Genomic DNA, 23,262 nt, shown 5'->3' on the forward strand with positions numbered 1-23,262 from the left:
GGCACTTCACAGATTATTAAACAGCCCTTCTGACTCACCTGAACACACAGGATCAATTTAAGAGCTTAATCAGATAAGGATAGATTAACATCATTAATATCAAAATATCAGACTCTTTAAAAAAATATACCACCAAAAAGATTCACCTAGAACACCAAATGCTATCTTCTGTTATCTGCAGAACAACTCTAAATATACAGCTCATACAAATGTACTTTTCAAATGTACTCATACAAGTGTTTCTTAATAGCTTGACTTTGTGATCCCTGTGCTACCGTATTCCCCAAACGAGGGATTTGGACTCAGTTAAAATATTCTAGTAATCTAATACGCTTTTCAGCTATAAGCCATATACATGAAACTATGAAATGAGTGCATGGAAAAATAGCTTAAATCAGCCAAATAATTTTTTAAAACTGAACTTTTCATGTTTAGTGTACACAGCCAGAAACCTTGCCATTCTTCATGCATTACTTTCGTCTCCTTCATCCTATCAGTGACTGTTGTGAACTGTGCTTCTCTCTTATCTGTTCCCTGCTCCCCATCCTCACTTCTGCTTCCCTAGTTCAGCTGCTTGTCATTTCTAGCTCAGGCTATTGTCACAGCCTTCTAACTGGTTAGTCTTCCTGTCTCTGTTCTCCACTCTTCCTATCTCCCTTTCACACCACTGCTGCAAGGGTCTTTCAAAATTACAAATCTGATCATCTTATTTTGTACTCAGATCTGTATAACAGGTTCCCATTGCCTCTGACATCAATGGCATGGGAGGGTCTCCGTTATTTAAAGCCAGTTTGCCCTTCTCCCCTTGTTGGAGTTTGTGTCTTGCCCCTCCCTGTCACACCCTGCAGTCCAGCCTATAGAACCACTTGTGCTTGGTCCCTGGCATTCTGCTATTTCACACCCATCTCTTGGTTCACAGTGCTTCCTCTATTGACCTTTTTTCTCTTTTTCTCTCCTTGAAGAATATCTCTTCGTCTTTGAAAATTTCAGTTAAGGATCACTTCTTTCATAAAATTTGTTCTCGATCCCATATGTGGAATTAAAGAATCTCTTTGTGTCTGTTCTTCTCACAAGTGCTTGGGCAGGTCTATTCTCCCTCCTTATCAGAGTCTCCTGATAGCATTAAACAATCTCTTTTGTGAATGCTCTTCTGCTACAGTGCTTGGGATATGCCTGTTCTCCAGCGATCAGGTTATAAATTCCTCATGAGCAGGGGCTGTAGCTTCCTCATGTTTATATCTCCAGGTCTTTGCCTAATGCCTAAAAGACATTTAGAATATATTCTTTCAATACATTTTAAATATTTTATTCTCCAGATATCCTAGCATTTCGAATATTGTATGTGCTCAAAGTCAGTTTTGTTACTGGAATTATATTTTCAGTGTCTTTCAAGTTTTCTGCCCGTGTTAATTTCATTCAAATTGACAATCAAAGGATATATATTCTCTAAGCTTTTAAAACAGGTGGATTGTGGCATTCCTACAAATATTTAATTTGGGAGAGAAATATGGATCAAGATAATAAAAATTTGATGACAGGCCCATTTTACAGATCATAAAAGTAACTTAAAGGATTGTTTCCTACTCTTATACTCATCAAATCACCTGAAACACTTTTGAAAAACTACAGATTCCTGAGTCTCATTCAGAATCTTCTTTGTAGGACTATGAAGTCTGTATTTAAAACAAAAAATTTCCCATAATGTTCTCCAAGTGATTCTGATCCAGTTAGTCCACAAAATAGCATTACGAAATCAGTGATTTAAGGAGCTAAGGTGATTTTGATACACAGCCAAGATCAGAAATCACATCTTCCAAAGATAAATTGCAAATAATTTAACAATAACTAAAACTTCAAGTTATTATCTTTAACATCTTTTACCAGGCATATAGCTAAAAAACTACAAAGCCAGAATTTGAAACCAGGAGTTGCTCTTTACAAATCCCATCCTTTTTATTCTTTATTTTGCTGCCCCTCAAAATATAATGCTAGCAGAGGTTAGCATTATAAGTAGCATGGTTAACCAACATTAGGAAATACTTCCAAAAAGATTTTGATAAAAATTTAAAATGTGCAGTTACTTAAGAAGTGTATATTCTTGTTGCTTGACAATCAAACCTCAATTAATCTAAGAATTATTTTAAGAATGAAAGTTCTCTGGTCTCATGATTAACATGTAATTTTTAAGAGAAAATAGAAACATCACAGCAGAAGTACTCTTGTACTTCTGGGATTAAGCCAATTAAACCATTTCAGCATTGTCAATAAAAGGATAAACCCCTTTTGGTATTCCTCCTCTCATTTTAAAGGCCATGTACCAGGCATAGAGCACACTATAACCAAAAGGAAGGAAAAAAAAAAAAAAGAAAGCCCTGAATACACTTGGCTATTGTGTATTCACGCTGGTTCTGGACTCTTCCACATTATTGATCCACTTCCATCTCTAAAGTCCAGAGAATACATTCCTATGTTTCCTTCATGGGCCTGATCCCCCAAAGACCTCAAAATGTACCTGACTTTCCTCAACACCCGATTTCCACTGGTAATTACAATGCAAATAGGTTATTATGGAATAGGGTGGTTCAAAGTGTTAGACCACACATCTTAACCTCGAAAGGAAGCAATGCAAAATGACCCATTTAATAAGAAGGTTAGCTTCTTTTTTCTAAAATGTATTTGTTTAGTTTTTTCATATGTATGTCCACGATTTCTAGAAATTCAAAAAGGAAGATTCCTGGAAAAGTGCAGACTCTTTTTGACTCTGCAAAATTCTGTTTGGAGCTCCTTTTTACAAGGAAGGTTAGATTGTGAGCCTCTGACTCAGAGACAAAGAGCATTAAAACACGTGTACAACTCCTTAATTTGCCCCTTCACAACAACCTTGCTGTTTTTTCTCTGCCTTTGCCATTTTTTCCCACAACTGATTTCTGCATTGCACCCCAAAACAAAGCATTAAGAGGGAGATGACTTCTCAGCTCAGGATGAATTCTAAAGTCCTCACCATAGCCTACCAGGCCCTGAAAAGGTGTTTCCCTCTGAGATCTCTCTGACTCATCTCTTACTACCTTTACTGCCTCCACCCCTGTCCCTCTACCTTCCTTGTCCTTCATGAAGCACACCAAGCCCATGGCAGGCTCAGGCATTTGCACTTACAATTTCTGTTTCCCCCGACACTGAGCTGCATCCCTGCTGGGTTCCCTCACTCCATGCAGCTCTCTGCTCAAATGCCACCTTCTTGGAGAGGCTTCCCTGATCACCCTCTAAATAGCATGCTGTGCCACCACTACTCTCTACCCCTCAGGCTACTTCATCTTTCCTCTTAGTACTTTGCATCTCCTGGCCAATTACATATTTCTTTGCCATCTGTCTCTGAGCACTGGAGTTTAAATTCCATGAAAGCAGAGACTGTTTGGTTCACTGTTATTTGGTTCCCTGAATAGTACCTGACTCATTAGAAATTCCTAATAAATATTTTTAACCCAATATATATGACCACAGAATATCAGCTTACTGAATGCACTAGTGAATAATTTTTAAAAGCATAGGTTCCTCAATATGGTATTTTATATACTTTTTAAATTTTATTTTATTTATAAATGTTTTACACACACACATATATTGCATATATATGTATATATAAAATGATGTATATTTATGTAGTATATACATATACTACATGTATATAATGTAGCAACCAGAACAATTGACCCTGAATCCCCTTATTCTCTCCTCTCCCAAGTACATATCCATTCTAACACACACACACACACACACACACACACACACAACTTGCTGTGTCAATGTGATTGCTGTAATACACCATCCAGTTGGTTATATTTGAATGGTGGTTTCTTCCTACACTTTGTGGGTGAGTTAACATGTCACTCTGCATGGACTGATTTTATAACTCATCATCATGATAACGCCAATGGGCATTTGGGCCTTGGGTGATTCAGGCTGTTCACTACCTCAGGCAGCTTTCCAAGAGCAATATATCCAGGGGTGGCACAACATCTTTTGTGATTCATAACATTCCTCTGAAGGTTATTAGGTTATTGTAATCCCTTGGGGCATCAGCTGCAGATATCACCATCGCAGGCTTACAGACAGGTCTGTGTGCTAAGTATTAAGACAAAATCTGAAGTGGTTATGTGAGAAGGCACAGCATCGGTGGTACAAGAGAGCCATGATACCAAATCCCGACTTTGCTACTTGCTTAGAAGTATTATCTCGGGTTAGGTGCTTAACATTCTAAACCGTAGTTTCCTGTTCTGTAAAATGGGAATCATAATACCTATTTGATAATATTGTTGTAAGGACACATATAAATAGTAGTATCTATAAAACACTGTTTGGCACCAAATACTCTAAATGGCAGTTATATAAATAAAATTTTCTCTCAGTCCCCATGAGGGCACTTAATTCAGTGCCTGAGGCATAGGAGGTACTCAAGTACTATTTGCTGATTGATAAGACTGTCTTCCAATACTCTCTGGAGACCCTTCTCTAATCATCTTAGTTGATAAATGGGGCATGGAAAAGAACAAAGTCAGGATAACTTTGGTGCTCATGAATTCAAGCTAATCGGGTCTTAAAATTTGGAAATGATTACTTGAGTGTACAGTTAAAAAAAAAACAAACTGCACCAGGGATAGAATGAGACTATTGTACTCAATATAATCTTTTTGTCTCAAGATAACACTTTAAATCTTAGGAAGAGATGGATTGAATCATGGTCAAGATGAATAATCATAATAGTTCTACTGAAAGAACAGTCAGGGAAGGTGAACAACTTTTCAAGTGTCCAGACACCTTTTTGATTTTGCATGCCAATAGGCAGGGTTATTGGAATTTATAATCTAAAGAATAATTTGTTGAATTGTGGGGTTATGTAGTCATATTTACATACACACACACATCACCCTTCTGTCCAAAGTAAATATACATTTCCAACTATATTTACTTGGAATATTGTGAAATATGTTTTCTTTCCTTGAGTCTGTATGGGTGGTACACAGAGTACGGTGGGGCAAGGAGAAGGTGGCAGAATATAAAAAATGTTATAAAAATCTATTGTGCGTGTGACTTACAGATTCAACAGGTCTGACTAGTGAATCTTGTTTTAAATAACCACCAAACCAGCTTTGTTCTTTAGGAATGCAACTTTGCCCACTGTCTTTGTCAGAGTTTGGAAAATTCTTTATCAATAGTAAAGAAGACATACTTCCACTTAACCTTCCAGTGTAGTGAAAAGCACATATAATTTGATTATTAAATCCCAGGTCAGCCATTAACTAGTTGAATGTCTTTGGGGTTTTTTTAAGTCTCATTTCTTTGATTTATAAAGTGGAAATAAAGATAGCTAGCAGAAAAGATGTTATTGCAGAAATCAAGTGTGTCTGTATATATACACATATTTACAACACATTTTTATTACATGCATTTTGTGTGTATGTGTATATATAAAGCACTGTAGAGTAAGATTTAAAACTTGCTTCTGCTTAATTAAAAATGTAGCCACTATGTAGAATATACTTTAGATGTTTCTTGAATAGTGTAAATAACAGGCTTTTCTAAAAGAAAATAATAACATTAACTATTTGTTTTCTTTTATTACAGGCTTATGAAAAAATTGCTTACCTTCTCACTAATTTAGGTAAGTCCATTTTTCTTCACTCTTTAGTAACATGGACATGTTATTCTGCACTTGCTTTACACACTTTAGCATTTTTTATATGTTTTTTATATCAACTTTAGTTATATAATTGTCAATAAAAGTGAAAGAAGGGGCGTAGGAAGTTGGACTACATCACATAACTATAGAGAGGCAATGTGTATAGTTACAAAATCTTACTAGAAATTAGCAAACCTAGTTCTCCCTACTTGGAATTGCTTTTTTCCACTACCTTTTCAGTTCTTCGTGATTTTCACCCCCAATATTTATTTTTATCAAAGTGTCATATTACATGTACACAATTTAAAAGGCAAAAGATTATTAAGAGATTTATAATAAACACCAGTCCTTTGCCACATTACCCATTTTTATTTTCCATATCCCTGAGGGACGGCTTTTTAGCATTTTATCAATTAATTTCTTCTGTTATTTTCTACCCTGTTTCTAAACTGCATGCCATTCTTGGGTTTTCCAGCTTTGGGAAGTGATTGCCTTCCCATCATAAAGACAAGAACTTAAGTCTTTATTCCCTGCAGTGTTCTGTCCCCGCACACTTTCCCATCCATCGCCGGCTAAAAACAGACTTAATTCCCCTCCTTCCAAACTAGTTGTACCAGCAGTTTTAGCCAAATGAATAATTAGTGTTCAAATCATTGTGTCTAGAGAACTATGTTCACATCTAAGGCATGGTGTGTACTGTGATCCTTCCTTTCTTACACAACCTTTATATTTTCATGAAGCTAATAACAGCACTTTTTTTTGCTTAATTGTCTACACATACTTTCCTTAATTTATCCCAAACTTCCTGCCATAACTGTAAATTCTCTCGAAATACATTCAAAAACATCAAGTATTGTATTCATTTTATTTTCTTCTTAGAGTTATCCTCCCTGAACCACTGTCTACTCCAATCTCAATAGGTTACCCTCTGGGCTTGTGCTCAGCTGCATCTACACTTCCCTTCACCAGCACTGTGGGAATTCCTTTCACCTTTTTTTTCTCGGCTGGACATTACTTTTTGGATCCTATGTTTCTTCTGTCTTAACTTAATTCCTTATTTTGCTACCTGGAAAGTAAATTTCTCAAAACCTTACATGTCAGAAAATGTTTTTTTTTCTATCCTCGAACTTAATTTTTGGTCCCCCAGTTCGGGGTACAAAATTTTTATTGCAGATTTGTTTGAGCAGTGATCTTTTATTGAGAACTCACCAGAGCCAAGGCACTGGGCTAAGCTAAACACTTCTCCTTCATTATTTTGTTTTATTGTCATCACAACTCTATGACAGTATGATCCCTAGTTTATGGATAAGAAAACCAAGATAATTAAGTTAAATAAGTAGAATTTAAACTCAGAAGTGACAGACTCCATTGACTATGGTGGAGGAACTGTATGACTCTATTATGATATATCACTTTCGTTATGAAGGAACAGTGTGTAGAGGGAAGAACTAGTTCCTAGTTCATCCTCTGGATGACATGATTACTTGGAAATTACATGACTATGAGCAGGTTTCCCCCTCTCTCCATTCCATTCTTCCTCCTTCTCCTCTTTCCTCTGTTCCTCCTCCTTTTTTTTTTTTTTTTTTTTTGAGTCAGTTTCTTCACTGGTAAAATGAGAATGATAATACTTCCTGTTTCACCATTGTAGGTTGGCCGCCTGACACATGACAAGTGCTCCATAAATGCGAATGATCTTTTTCATCGTTTCCATTGTTCTTTAAACCCACTGAGCTACAATTTCTTCAGTTGGGTAACAAAGCACTTGAACTAGATTGTCTCAGAGGTTTCTTCCAGTTCTGATTCCTTACATTTATTAACTTTTAAAGAACTTTATACCCAAGATAGAAGCAAATCTAAGCAAGTGATTTGGGGACCACAATTGATAGTAGGAAACAGAACAGTTATCTGTGCTAAGTTCCAGGTGTATTCACTTCATATTTGATTTTTCCATCTGTAACTCATACCATAATGCCTGTGGATTCATAACTGTTGATTAATAATGAATGAATTGTATTGATTTAAATTAATAAAATATTGATATTTTATTTAAAGTAATATAATATCATTGCATGTATATACCTATAAATATATACATATAATATATATGACATTATATTCTGTATAACTTTTGGCTTGCAAATTTATGCTTCAAATTAGAAATTAGGTTTAACTTTCTGGAGGAGGCCAAACACTGTTTTATTTAAAATATTTTTTAAACTTTGTTTCTTGATTTCTTTTTTTTTTTTTTGCGGTACGCGGGCCTCTCACTGTTGTGGCCTCTCCCGTTGCAGAGCACAGGCTCCGGACGTGCAGGCTCAGCGGCCATGGCTCACGGGCCTAGCCGCTCTGTGGCATGTGGGATCTTCCCAGACCGGGGCACAAACCCGTGTCCCCTGCATCGGCAGGCGGACTCTCAACCACTGTGCCACCAGGGAAGCCCCTTGATTTCTTTTTTTGTCCAAATATTTTATTTTCAAAAACCACACACACAAAAAAATCAAAGCTTCAATTCTATCACATTAAGATTTTTTTAGAGAGGAAATATGTAACATTTGATTCCAAGAGATAATTTTTTCAGCCTAATTTTATAGTTGTTGAGAATTAGATCAGAATGGTTGTCAGTTGTTCCAAGTAATAAAGTAACTATAATAATGAACTGTGATTTACCTGTAATATTAATTATCTATAAAAATAAACCTAGATTCCAAGAAACAAATTAGGACAACTGGTAAAAATAGTTTTTATTTTGTCAGAGGTCAATTCAGCAATAGGAGCATCTATATCAAGAAAATAGTAACAATAAAATCATATGTCACCATATTAACTTTAGGCAAAAAAGAGTTTAATATCTATTTGAGAGAGACAGAGAAACACTTCATCCTGATAAACAATCTACCAGGTCATTATAATCGTCATGATTTCTATACACCTTTTCATAAACCTTCAAAACATAGAAAGCAAAAAATGATAGAAATACAAAAATAAATTGATAAATCCACACTCAAAATATAAGCCAGGATGTAGAGTATTTGAATATCATAACTAGCAAGCTTCTTTTAAAATATATATAAACTGTATGCTCAACAGAAATATTATTTTCAGACACTTGATACATTGACAAAACTTATCCATGTAATTTGGCCACAATGAAATTGCAACTTTTTTGCCCCCAAACAGAAATCACACAGGACACATTTGTGGATCACGATGCAATAAAATTAGAAATGGAGAACCAAAAGCAATCTTACTCACAGGATTTTTAAAAAAATCCACATTCTCATTTCTAAATAAGTTTTATGCTTAATTTACAAACTATTTATAAGGAAACAACAATGAAAACACAACCTATCAAAACCCATGGGGAAATGTCAGCCTATCCTGACTGCTCTCACTGGTGCCCACCAACCAGTCACTCTTTTCGATGCCCCACAGACCCCCTCCTATTTCCGGCACCTACCTGCTTTGGACTTGGAGTTCCCCAAGACCTGTTGCGTTTTTATTCTGTGCTTTGCTCATGCATGTATTTTAGTCTCTCTTTTCCTTAAGTCAGAGCCCATCTAGTTTCTACCTTTCTTGAATTTTTCAATTATATTAAAATATATATATATTAGTTGTGCATATATATTTTCTATCACTTACTTGGGTACTGAGTGGGAGCAGAGGCTTCAGTACATGCTGCCATCTTCATCCAATCTCTCTCATCACTGTATTTTGTTGTGTTTTGTTTTGTTTTGTTTGAAAAGTTAGAACCCTAAGGTGTGAGTTGACAGAGTTCTTAAAATTATCTTATCTAAATTCCTCATTTCACAGATTATAAAACTGATTACAGAGAAATGTGAAGAGACCTGCCTGAGATTACCAGCAAATTAGGTGTAAGGTTGAGATAAAAACTGGGCTCTTGTGACTGATGTGGCCCTCTTTTCTCTTTACTATTCCACTTCAGTCTGCATACAAAATATTCCTTTTTCAAAGAACCCTGTGGACAATTTAGGTCCCTATATTAAGTGTAGCCAGTTTGGGTGAAAGACTGATCTAATATTTATGGTTACCTCTAAATGAAAGGAGCAGAGAGAATCCTGAAAATCTTTATATCTTAGTAACAAGCATCATACTTCTGTAGCTGTGGGAAATGTCTAAAGATTATCTCATTGGATCCTTTCAGCAACTCTATGGAACAGATATTATCATTCCTATTTTTACAGATGCAGACACTAGAACTCAGAGACATTGAGTGGCGCATAGAACTAGTAAATGACTGAACCAGATTTTGAACATGGGACTTCTGATTCTGTATCCATATTTCTTGCCATTTACCTCATCTATGTAAACACACCCTATGTTCCTTTTAGAATATCCTCGAACAGAATCTGAATGGGAAAACAGCTTTGCTTTGAAGATGTTCCTCTTCCAGTTCGTCAATTTAAACAGTTCTATCTTCTATATTGCTTTCTTTCTGGGGAGGTAAGTCAACTCCATAGGCATTATCTTTGCAGAATGACAGAGATTGTCAACAGTTCCACTGCAGGTTTGTTGACAGGGGTGGCAAATTCTTGTCCTCTGCTTTAGAAAACTGTCCCAATCAATCTTCACCTGCTTTTTCAAGTCAAAAGACTCCTCTGCACAGTGCTTCTAGCTGCCACTCCCAGTTAAAGTTGGCATAAAAAAGTAAAATCATATAACCGTATTACTTTTCTGTATACCTGAAGCTAACACAACATTGTAAATCAACTATACTTCCATTTTTAAAAAATAAATAAAACATATGCCATCCTTGGGTTGAATTATGACTCTCCAGTCATAAGTAATGGTTTTGTTAAATAAGAAAATAATTTTTATGTAACCCCAGCTTACAGTTCCTTAGTGGGGAAACATACCTCTCATGGTAATGTTTTTATTTTCCTTAAATTTGCTGCAAAATATGAAAAAGAAGCATATTAAGCTACTGGTTCTGGTCTGCCATATGCTTAACACGCTGACAAGTGCCATGGAAACATGCTGAAGCTAGAAACATTTTAAACTCAATCATTCAGCACATTGTATTAATATTCGTTAACTAGGTCAAGAAGACATTAAAACTCCACAGGTAAAAGTAGAAAATTTCATTCGGTTGGTTTGTCTGTACTTTCTCAACTCATTGATATTGACTTCACACGTCATTTTCCCTTTTTAAGTTGGGTCCTTTGATGTGTAAGCATGGCCTAAGTCAACTGTTTGGGTACAAGTTGCTCCAGAGAACACTTAAGTCTCTACCCACACATGCACTTGTTGTAATGAATTAGTAAATGTTCTTCAGTCAACCCACATAAACGCTAATGAATTAAAATGGCTTTTTACAGATTTGTAGGCCATCCAGGAAAGTACAATAAACTTTTCAACCGGTGGAGACTGGAGGAAGTAAGTAATCTTGTAAGGGTGGGTGTGGGGATAGGCATGGATATGGACCAGTGACTATGGGAGGAAGAGGGGGTGGGAAGGGAGAGAAAGGGGAGGTGGAACAGGGAATTTCAGGCATGCTGAAGACACATTTTCAATAAAGGAGACTTCCTATGGTTTCAGAAATGGAACTAAGTCTTTCCAAAAAAGAGGGTGATCCTGACCTCAGCTCTTTTTTTTTTTTGTAAAGCAATAATTTGCTCATTTAATTATTTATTTTTATTTATTTGATTGTGCCGGGTCTTAGTTGTGGCTCGTGGCTCCTTCGTTGCAGCATGTGGGCTCCTTAGTTGTGGCATGAGAACTCTTAGTTGCGGCATGCATGTGGGATCTAGTGCCCTGAGCAGGAATCAAACCCAGGTCCCCTGCATTGGGAGCCCAAACTCTTACCACTGCACCACCAGGGAAGTCCCTCAGCTCTTTTTAATATTCCATCAAAGCTATTTTTTCCATTCATAAAGCCCAGAAATTTAGCTCCAGAACTGTTTTTCTTTGGGGGAATTATTATTGCCTATTGTACTGGTTTCCAAACTTTTAAACATGCTATGTTTCCTTTTAAGCAGGGAAAATTTAGTCCAAAAGAAATCTTACTTCAAATACTAATTTATAAATATATAGGTATATCTTCAAAGTCTCATATTTCTTTATTGATTTATTATATGTATGTCATGGAAACAAAATGTCTAGGAATAATATCTCTCTATCACAGTGTAAGAATATTTTATATTTTCACTGAGACTGACAAATTGTCCTCCCAAATGCTATGCTCTACCTATAGAGTATGAATCTACTTTTCAGACTTCTGCCAAGAGAAACATTTTAAGTTTTACCAATAATCCAAAAGATACCTTCTTTTGATTTCAGTTCCTTTAATTACAAGTGAGATGGAGAATATTTTTCATATTTCTGTTGACATTTTATACTTCTGTGTGTGTATTATTCCTATTTATTTTCATTAAGCTGTTTTTCTGTTTTAATAATTTATAAACAAATAAAATTAGGCTCTGATCTTTCATATTTGCTGCAGATATGTTTCCCATTTTCTTGTATATAGTTTAGTTTAGTTTTGATATTTTTTTACAAAACTATATAGCATTTTCTAATCAAAATATTACTGTTGTTAATGGTTTGGGGAATTTGTATCATGACAAAAAAAATGTATTCTCCATTCAGGAAATTTTAAAAATTCACATTAAAAAAAAAAAAATTATTTAGTTATTTATTTATTTTTGGCTGTGTTGTGTCTTCATTGCTGTGTGCGGGCTTTTTCTAGTTGTGGCGAGCGGTGGCTACTCTTCGTCGCAGTACGCAGGCTTCTTATTACGGTGGCTTCTCTTGTTGTGGAGTCTGGGCTTTAGGTGTACGGGCTTCAGTAGTTGTGGCACTTGGGCTCAGTAGTTGTGGCTCACAGGTTCTAGAGCACAGGGTCAGTAGTTGTGGCACATGGGCTTAGTTGCTCCACGCATGTGGGATCGTCCTGGCCCAGGGCTCAAACCCATGTTCCCTGCATTGGCAGGTGGATTCTTAACCACTGTGCCACCAGGGAAGCCGAAAATTAACATGTATTTTTAGCTAATGTTATTTTTTTTAATACTGATATCTTTGGCCCACTGGAAGTTTATTTTGGTGTAAAGAGTAATCAAGATCCCCCCATGCCTAATTGGCAGCCACACATTTAATAAATAAATGTAATAAATACATGTTTTCATTCGGCAAAATGAGACTGTAAGATTTTTTATATTCTACATCTTGAAATTTCTGGACTCTTTTCAGTCTCATTGTTAGACTGTTTATTCCTTGTGTAGTTCAAAATTGTTTTAATTATTCTAATGTAAAATCCAATTTAATTTGTGGCAGCATTAGTAGGAGGTCATAATTTAGAGAGAGGCTAAGAAAAGATTACCTGAGAAATAGGAGATATTTCTAGTCTCTATCTAAAAAGTCCCCAAAACTCAGGGCCTCTCTCATTAATGTTGTCTCCCCAAAGTCTTCTAAAAGTTATTGGAATACATGGAGAAAGCCTAAAAATCCCAAAGAACGTGTGCTTTATATCACAGAAAACTGGGCTCAAATGTTAATGCTGATTATTCATTCTTTGTCCTTAATTTAATCTCTCTGAATATCTGTCTTCTCATCTGTAAACTGGCAATAGTAACACTTAGGTTGCAAAGCTGTTAATAAATAAGAGATAATTTGCATAAGACAGCACAGTCCCTGGACTGTGGTAGGAACTCTATAAATTGTAACTGATATTTATCTATGCTCTGTCTCTACAGCCACCTGGGTATTATTCTATTGGACAGAGATCAACTAAGGCCTTTCATAGTCCCAGGCCTCCTGAAAATCCCCAAATCAGACTTGCTTCTTTCGTAGCCCAGAAGTATGACTATATCTGCTAAAAGGTTTTCAGCTACCCAAATGCAGGGGGAAAAGCAAGGCTTACTTTTTCCAGGAATGTTCAGTGGCGTTAGCAAGGGTAGTGTGGGGAACAGTGTAGTCACGCGTAGGTAGATCTGCCTATTGATGCCATTTTAGTGGCTGCTAGCACCAATAATTTTATTTAATTGGGTACTCTTAATTGGGAAATTATTGGAATTCATGATTCTTCTTTGAAAGTACCAGGGGAATAATTATAATACTAATGTCAGGAAAAATACTTCATAACCATCCTAGATATTCTCCACAATACATATGCCATAGATAGTAGCCATATTTTCCAACAAAGGCTTATTTATTTTGACAAAAACTCAGTGAAATAAAAATATGGGTTTGTGATAGGCTCTAGAAATCCTGGAAGTGTAGATAGGAAAAGTATACATGATGGAAGATAAGAATTGATCCTCTGAATTCAATCATACAGCAAGCATTTATTGACACATATTCTATCCTAGGTCTCTGCTGGGTAATATGTGGTGTACAGATGAAGAAGTCTCTTTCCTTCCTTTGATGATTTAATAGTCTTGAAGAAAAGAACATAACCACGATCTGTAACAAATATTTTGTCTTTGGAATCTGACAGTCTACATTCTAATTTTGCCGTACCTGAACACATGATCTTAATATCTCTACGTCTCGATTTTTTTTATGTGCAAATTGTGATAAGAATAGCCACCTCAGTAATATTGGCCATAGGTGGATTAAATTGGATCATGCATGTAAAATCCCTGGCATAAATAATGGTAGCCATTATAAAGAAAGGAAAAAAGTACCACAATTTTATTTAGAACATTTACAAACTGGCTATACTGGAATTCCCTCATACTACGCCATATAATATCTCATATATGTAAATCTGTGTAAAATGTTAATACTAGCTAATATTTAATGAGTGTTTACTATATGCCAGCACATTCCAGCAATTGGTTCTAAGTGTTCTACATATATTAATGCATTTAATCCTCACAAGTCTGTTATTACACTCATGTTACTGGTGAGAAAACAGAATCTTAGAGAAGATATATAATTTGCCTAAAATTATTGAAACATACCTATAAATTGATGAAGTAATCAATTTGATATCAGTTTGATTCCGGCAGTCTAGAGTTCATGTTCTGGTCACTGTGCTTTCCAGCCACCATTGGGATAGCATATTGCCACAGTGGAGAATCTAATAAAAATTGGTTTTGGTACAAGATCGCTGAATGATTGCTGGCTCCTACATGTAAATTGGATTTAGAGTAAACATACTAAAGTGGATCAAGTGAAAGGAATAGGGTATTGCAGTCTGATACTTCTGTCTGCCACTTAGCTTCATTATCTACAAAACAGAGATATTAACACCCATGTCACCAGACTCTCATGAGGAGCAAATGAGAAAAATATGTGAAGGCACCCAGCGTTGGGTTGTCCATGGTCGTATAATTTTGAATGGTGCAATGGGAATGAAAGCCTGGGTCTCCTGCACATTCATCCATGCCCTTTACTCATTCTAAGTATAGACTTTATCCTAAATGAGTTTTAGAGTAATGAAGGACTGGAGTTAGCTCAAAGGAATCATTATGTGAAGAGGCAGATCCGCTGAAACCGTTAGATCTCTTTCTCTACCCTGTAAATCAAACTACAAAGTCATCAAGGCTTAAATTCAACGAAATTATAAATGGTCTGTCATCCAGCCTCCCCACTTTGGCCTACCACCGTGGAGAGTGATCCAATCACATGGTTCTATGATAGTCTTCTTTTTAACTTCCCGCATAATAACAGGCTTTGCTAAAGCAACCCTTCAAGGCAATGAACACATTTGGTAAATAGAATTCATCCTTAGCATTATGTAAAAGAGCAGTGGATGAGGGTACAGGAGACCTAAGCTTTCATTCCCACATTACCAGTTAGCATTGCATGATCTTGGACAAGTTAATTTGCCTCTGTGAGTCTCTCTACAAAAATGAAGAGTTTCAGCTTGCAGCTGTGATCTGTGATCTGACTCTGTAGCTTAGTAATTATTCTGCCTCAGACATTCTACCAAACCCACTTATGGTATATATGTAGCAGAGTTCAGGGGGTCCTAAATTCAGAAGCAGTGTGCTTGGATAGGAGACTTGAAACTTCTCCACACAATAAAAATTATCACTGGCAAACCCTCTCTCTGGCTCAGATTAGGGAGTTTTAAGTTACTGGGCTGGAAACAGAAAAGCAGGCTCTTTGTGTCCTAAGTATTTGTTCCCTTTGAAGTCCCACTGGTACTGATTTGATAGAAATAGAAACTGTAGATCAAAGCTATAGAGACCATCATCCTTACAAGCAGGACATGAACCCATTTCCAAAGAAAAAGACCCACGCTTTCCTACCGAAATATCTTATATAGTGCAAAGTTTTCAAGCAAAACACATTTATTGCAATTTTCATTGGAATCACACTTTTGTTCGTGTGGGTTTTTAATGCTGTTACTGATCATCTGAAAAAGCAGAGGAGCACAGAGAAGGCAACATTGGGATCATACTGACAACCTATTTTGTGGCATACTTTTATCACTTAAAATACATTATAATATATGTAGATACTCCCTCTCCAGGAGATACGGGAAAATGAGTAACTTTGCAGAAGAAACACTTGGCAAATATTATATTAACCAAGTGATGAAAGTTAATATCACTGGTGATGTCATGGGGATACCATGTGGCCCTGATGGGATGTGATGGAAATGGCACTTTACCTCTGTGCCCTGCCTCCATTCTTAAAGCACATAACCCCAGTCTAAATATGTGAAAACATCAGACAAACCCAGATTGGGGGATTTTCCACAGGGTGCTTGTCCAGCAGTACTCAGAATTGTTAAGGATATGAAAATCTGAGAAACTGTCTAGACCAGAGGTGACTGGGGGGAACATGACAAATAAGTGCTATGGGGTCTCCCACATTGCGTCCTGGAGCTGGTGAAATCTAAGTCAAGTCTGGAATTTGGTTAATAGCAATGTACTAATATTGACTTCTTAACTTATACCTGACAATATACCTCGGTAATGTAAGGGGCAATGGAGGGAATTGGGGGAGGGGTGCATGGGCACTCTCTGTACTATCTTTGTAAATTTTCTGCAAATTTAAAATCAGTCTGAGACAAAAAGCTGATTTTAAAAAATATAAACATTTTGTCATAGAATTAAATATTTTGCTATCACCTGATTGTTAATAGGTATGTAGTATTCCAGAGCATTCATTAAATGTGATCATGCCTAGCACAGAGCTTGGCAGTACTAAGTGCTCATTAAAAGTTAGATTTTTTGGTTATTGCTGTTATAATTTTGATCAATATTCCAATGTATATTACTGAAAACTTCCCTATGAGGTATCCTCATATGCGCTATTTCTTCCCTGTTTTTATTCTCCTTACGCATTGATATAAGGTGCCCTGGCTTTAGAATTTGCTGTACAATTTGAATGTGGGGGTGTTTAAGGCAACCTAGAAGAGCAAGATCATTAATGCTCTTGTTATTCTGTTTCAGTGTCATCCTAGTGGCTGTTTGATAGACCTTTGCCTCCAGATGGGAGTTATCATGTTTTTGAAGCAAATATGGAACAATTTCATGGAACTGGGATACCCGTGAGTACTTAATTTTTTTTTTAACATCTTTATTGGAGTATAATTGCTTTACAATGGTGTGTTAGTTTCTGCTTTATAACAAAGTGAATCAGCTATACATATACATATGTCCCCATATCTCTTCCCTCTTACATCTCCCTCCCTCCCACCCTCCCTATCCCACCCCTCCAGGTGGTCACAAAGCACCGAGCTGATCTCCCTGTGCTATGTGTCTGCTTCCCACTAGCTATCTATTTTACATTTGGTAGTGTATATATGTCCATGCCACTCTCTCACTTCGTCCCAGCTTACCCTTCTGCCTCCCTGTGTCCTCAAGTCCATTCTCTATTGGGTCTACGTCTTTATTCCCGTCTTGTCCCTAGGTTCTTCATGACCATTTTTTTGTTTTGTATTTTAGATTCCATATATATGTGTTAGCATACGGTATTTGTTTTTCTCTTTCTGACTTACTTCACTCTGTATGACAGACTCTAGGCCCATCCACCTCACTACAAATAACTCAATTTCGTTTCTTTTTATGACTGAGTAATATTCCATTGTATATATGTGCCACATCTTCTTTATCCATTCATCTGTCGATGGAAGCTTTGGCTATTTGGGGTCTTTTGTGTTTCCATACAGATTGTGAAATTTTTTGTTCTAAGAGTATTTAATTTTTAAACTAGCCTTCTATAGAGTTACTAAGAAGACTAGTTCTTTTTTTTAAATTTTATTTTATTTTTTTTTTTATACAGCAGGTTCTTATTAGTTATCCATTTTATACATATTAGTGTATATATGTCAATCCCAATCTCCCAATTCATTACACTACCACCGCCTCCCTGCCACTTTCCCCCCTTGGTGTCCATACATTTAAGAAGAACTAGTTCTTAAGAATTGGGGCTTGGTAATCAGAGAGATGACAGTTCAGTTCCTACTCCGCTCCTTACAAAATGTGTGACCATTTGTAAGCCAATCGACCTTTCTGTGCCTCAGTTTTCACATCTCTAAGAGAGGCTCAACAGCTGTATCTACCTCAAGAACCACTGTAAGGATTAGACGAAATAATGGATATAGAGTAACTTGTACTCTGTTCAACATCTTAAGACACTTGTTGGTATTCTTAAAATATTATTGGCAGTGCACGTTCTTGAGAACAAAATTAACTTTCTGGTTTCTTTTGGCTACCAAAAGACCAAGGTTGTTGTTGTTTTTGTTTAATGCAGAGAACCTCCATTTCTGTCTCCCCCCTTTAAGAATGAAATAAAATTAAAATCCTGGATGGGGAGGTTTGGGGCTCTTTGTTACAACAGCAACAGCAATAAATATTTAGAACAGGATTGATTGTGATAACATCAAAACAACAGCATTCTGTTTTTTCCCTATAGATAAATTCTAACTGTGAAATACTGACATAGAAGGACCCTGAATGCCCACTTTTACATCTGTTAAAATATATTATCCTTTAGAATACAGTGAAATAGAGTGTATTTAAAACATTGTGGTATGGAAGTATTGAGGCCTAATTTATTTAAAAACATTATAATTTTGAGGAGTTTCCTTACTATGGGGAAAGAACTGGTTAGTTGATTAATGATATAAATAACTTAGGCTCAGTCATCAAATTATACCATGTTTCTTTCTCCTCCTTGGCCCTTAAGTAGCATTAGGATATTCCTGAGCAGAGACCTGGGGGTTGGAGAGGTGATATTAACCCAGTGCATCGGACTGGGAAATTGTGGAGGCCTGGTACAAATTCCTTTTCTGCCTCTTGCTAAAGATGCTTATAATTTACTTAACCTCTCTGAGACATTTTTTTTAATTTATAAAATAAGGGATTTATAAAGATTAAATGAGATGACCCAATGGTATTTAAACCTTCATTAATAAATGACAGAAGCTTTTTGTGAAGAGATGTTTACACAAATCCTCAATAGTCAAAACAGATTAAAATGAATCTCTTCTAAATGAAGGGAGAATAGGCATGGAGGTTTGGGAAGCCCAGTCCGTTTTACGTATTCCTTTCTATCTTTGGCTTACCTCTTTGAAACATAAAGTTTGAGGAACATAATTTGAAAATATTTGAGTAAATTAGGTATCAAGTGCCTAGCACAGGATCTGACATGGTGTCGGTACCTCATAAGCACAGTCAAGATGGTGTAGTAGTCATTGTAATATTAAGAATGATTCTTGTTTTTATTATTGTCTATGTACTTCTGAACATAACATGCACTTTGGACATCACATTTTCGCCATGTCCTTGCCCAAGAGGTGAGCCTGGATTTTGTATATCAAATCCCAAGGGTACCATGGCAAATGACATCCTGGTGGGGTTTTCCCAACAGCTGGACAAAGGCCTTGCTGAAGAAACTCTAGCAGGAGTGAACCAGTCCCTAAAGCAATGACTTTTAAACTTTTAAAGCACAATTCTCTTTCCTCAAGTAAAATCTTAAGCAGACTGAAATAAATAGGATATAAGCAAGCAGGCCTTCCATCCCCAACTCCCTTTTTCATCTTCACAAGGCTCCAGAGGCAACCTCCATGGAGCACACATTGAAGCGCTTACCTGACGTTTTGATCTAACTATGGTGGTTCTTCCAACCCCCACTGAAGCTCTACGTCCATGATTAATTAAAACTGAGAGTTGGGTACTGTTCATTGGGTCCTGTGAGATTCACCTTATCCTAGAGATAATTTTTATCTAACTCTTAAGATAATTCATTACCCAGAAGTCTACAATATTTGCATACCAGGATATTTCTGAGTCATATAATTTCAAGACTGCCCCTGGGTTAGGGAAAGAGTGTTGCTACTTCCTTTCCAAGTCTGATAAATGGACTGAGACACAGATTCATTACCTGTGAATTATTGTTCACTATAGGAGCAGAGTGTAATCTCTTGAATCCTTCATAGTTATAAACTCAGAGAAGTGAAGTGACTTGCTAAAAGCCACACAGCTAATGCATTGTAGGGTGAGGAATAGAAACTACATCTCTTGAAACTCTAGGTAGGGCTCAGTTATCTCATGTGAAACATGATTTTACTCATGTTCAGAGAGCACAGCCCAGAAGATTTGGAAGGAAGGGCTCAGATCCAATCACAACAGGCAGCATAAGAGTTTAGGTATTTATATAGGTGGGGTAGGGGAAGGAATCACAGAAGTGAGTATTTGTCTAATCAGTATTAGGAAGCACCTATAGTATACGGGAGGATCAACTCTTTGATAACTATGTAGATGTTTGTAGGGTCTAGGAAGTCGGAGGCCTCTTCTTCCTTGCAAAATTTAAAGTTGAGACCATGAAAAGACCCCCCCAATTCTCAGGCATGCTTAGTGTAGTCCCAAGGTAGTTGGAGTTTCTCTTTTCTTAATACACTATAAATTATTTACCAGGTGCTTAAATACGAGCTTAAAAGGCCTTTGCCTTTATGCAGGTTGATCCAGAACTGGTGGTCACGACATAAAATCAAGCGGGGAATACAAGATGCTTCCATACCTCAGTGGGAAAATGATTGGAATCTACAGCCCATGAATATTCACGGACTGATGGATGAGTACTTAGAAATGGGTATGGAAAGAACCTTCTGCAAAGCTATTTGACCCTCTTGATACATTTTTTCTACTTCACTCAGGCTCTGATTCAAGAGAGAAAACCGCCTCTCTCCTTTCCAATCCCAAGCATTCTAACTGTGCTGGGGTTTTTTTTTTTTTTTTTTTTTTTTTTTTTTGGGGAGGATCATCCTGGGCCAGGGCACGAACCCGTGTCCCCTGCATCGGCAGGAGGACTCTCAACCACTGTGCCACCAGGGAAGCCCCCAAGCATTCTAAAACACATTTGTACCTTTACCTCAGCAGAGCTAGAGAAGATATTAAAGCAGTACCCTTGGAAGGCTTATGCATTTTGTCCTGTCAACCATAACATTTGACCAAAATGAAAGCACATACCTTTTGAGCAAATATTTTAAAGGAACAAAATAAAGCAAAACCCACTCCTATGTTGAGAAATGTATCAGCCCAACCAAATAAAGCAATAATTCTTTCTCACAGTAAACATTTGCACAGACCCAGTCTGAGTCTTGAGTCTTCAAGAAGCTTACTTATTTATATTACAAAAATAAGGATTCTCATTCCAACTGTTAAGATCACTGCACGTTGTTTTGACATTTGCTTTTGTTCTCTGGCCCTCAGTTTTCTCATCTATAAAAAGAGAGGACAAGATTAGGTCTCTTGCTTCCCTTCTAGGACTAAGCATGTTTCTTCAAGTCCTTCTCTGACGTTTTTCTTCCTTCATGCTGCATGGCATAGAGGTGAAAGTCTCATAGACTTTCAATCTATTGAGATCTGAGTTTGAATGCAGTTTTTAACATTTTTCATCTATCTGCCCTTTAGCCAGTTTACTTAACATGTATGAGCTACATTTTTCTCAACTGTAAAGTGGGATAAGCGTGTTTACTTTGTAGGGATGTTGGAAGGATTAAAGGCAATCTATGTAAAGATGCCTAATATGGAACAAAGAAAGCACTCAATAAATGACACTGTTTATATTACCGATTTTCTAACCCTCTTCCTTTACAGTTTTGCAGTTTGGTTTTACCACCATCTTTGTTGCGGCTTTTCCGCTGGCCCCTCTTTTGGCTTTGTTAAACAATATCATTGAAATCAGGCTGGATGCGTACAAATTTGTCACCCAGTGGCGGAGGCCTTTGCCAGCCAGAGCAACCGACATAGGTAAGATTCAGCAACTACATGATTTTTGCGTTGCTAAGGCCAAGTGGTGGCTTGATCTTACTTAGCACAATGTGGGTTTCTATTGCTGGAGCTCCCTTCCAGCCATAACAAAACTGTTTTCGTTAACCAAAGAATGAAATGAGAGTAAGTTTAGTTATAACTCTTAGTTGAGGGTAAGTTCATACTGAACACGCTATTTCATAAACTTATTTGTAACTGAAAAGGATCTCATAAATCCCTTTCCAGAGCTTATTTTTTCATTCCATTATTTTTTAAAGTTAACTTTAATCCTATTTGAAACATCAGTTTTGACCATAATCAATAGTCTATTGATACTATATACAATTTCAAAAGCTTTTTTGTGTATCTATATGATGCCAAATTGGCCTCTTAAGAAGTAGAAAATGTCAACTAGTGATTTCCAGGTCTTGACACTAAACTAGTTTTACTTTTTCGTAGTTTTACATTAAAAAGGTAGCTGACAAAGATAAAGGCAAAACCCATAGTGAATACAGATATTTCAGAGTTCACACAATGAAGTAGAACTTTATTTTTATAGGTTTGAGTACCTCATCAAGTTCTATACATAGGCTTTGAAGAATCTTAAGCAGCTGTGTCTATATCTCATTGGTCCAGACACGAACCAGTTCCTAACGATATTTTAATTTTCAAATCTCCCTACATGATGTCTACCTCCCCCTATGGAAAAGTATTCAATAGCTGTAATATCTGTAGTGAGATACATACCATCCTAAGAAAGTAAATAATGGACAGAGCCGTGGTTCCAACATAACTAAAACACTTTTTCCAAATTAAGGTTGATTAAAGGGTTTTAACTTTTTTTCTTTTTACTCACTATCTTTAATCTTTCTCCTACTAGGTATCTGGTATGGAATTCTTGAAGGAATTGGTATATTGGCTGTGATTACCAATGCGTTTGTAATTGCTATTACATCTGATTACATCCCACGTTTTGTCTATGAATACAAATATGGCCCCTGTGCAAGTCAGTTTGAATATAGTGAAAGGTAAGGTTGAAATGTACACATTTTTTATTTGTAATTAAAATGGAAACTTATTGGCAAGCTTTGTTCTGTGACCATTAAGGGTAATGTTTCTGATCATTGTGTTTATGTGTTTATTAGATGGAATCAAGTGGGATAAAAAGGGCAGCAGTGTTTTTTACAGCAATTAATTTTAGAGTCTATGATTTTCTGTGTAAATGCATCACCGGTATTAAAATGTTAAAAACATTTTAATGTATTTAGAAGTTAAATTTAGAACTAGAAGAGACCTTTGAAAGAATCCAATGCAATAGTTTGTCTATATAGATGGGAAATTGAGGCCTATACTAGTTAAATTACTGAAGGGAATTAAGCTAGTTTGTGGGGTATACAGAATATGAAGAAACTCTCA

The 23,262-nt window shown here is 36.5% G+C and overlaps 1 protein-coding gene across 1 annotated transcript in view; it reads left to right on the plus strand.

Moving 5' to 3' along the window:
- Window positions 1–23,262, plus strand: part of ANO3 (anoctamin 3) — a 397,425-nt gene that overhangs the window by 364,721 nt on the left and 9,442 nt on the right. The window contains 7 exon segments of the mRNA XM_024764654.1: window positions 5,620–5,656; window positions 10,024–10,135; window positions 11,011–11,068; window positions 17,044–17,141; window positions 20,553–20,686; window positions 21,694–21,846; window positions 22,727–22,874. Coding sequence (XP_024620422.1) covers window positions 5,620–5,656; window positions 10,024–10,135; window positions 11,011–11,068; window positions 17,044–17,141; window positions 20,553–20,686; window positions 21,694–21,846; window positions 22,727–22,874 — 740 coding nt within the window.

Source organism: Neophocaena asiaeorientalis, unplaced genomic scaffold (genome assembly GCF_003031525.2).
Source record: "Neophocaena asiaeorientalis asiaeorientalis breed wild unplaced genomic scaffold, Neophocaena_asiaeorientalis_V1.1 scaffold230, whole genome shotgun sequence".
NCBI lineage: Eukaryota > Metazoa > Chordata > Mammalia > Artiodactyla > Phocoenidae > Neophocaena > Neophocaena asiaeorientalis.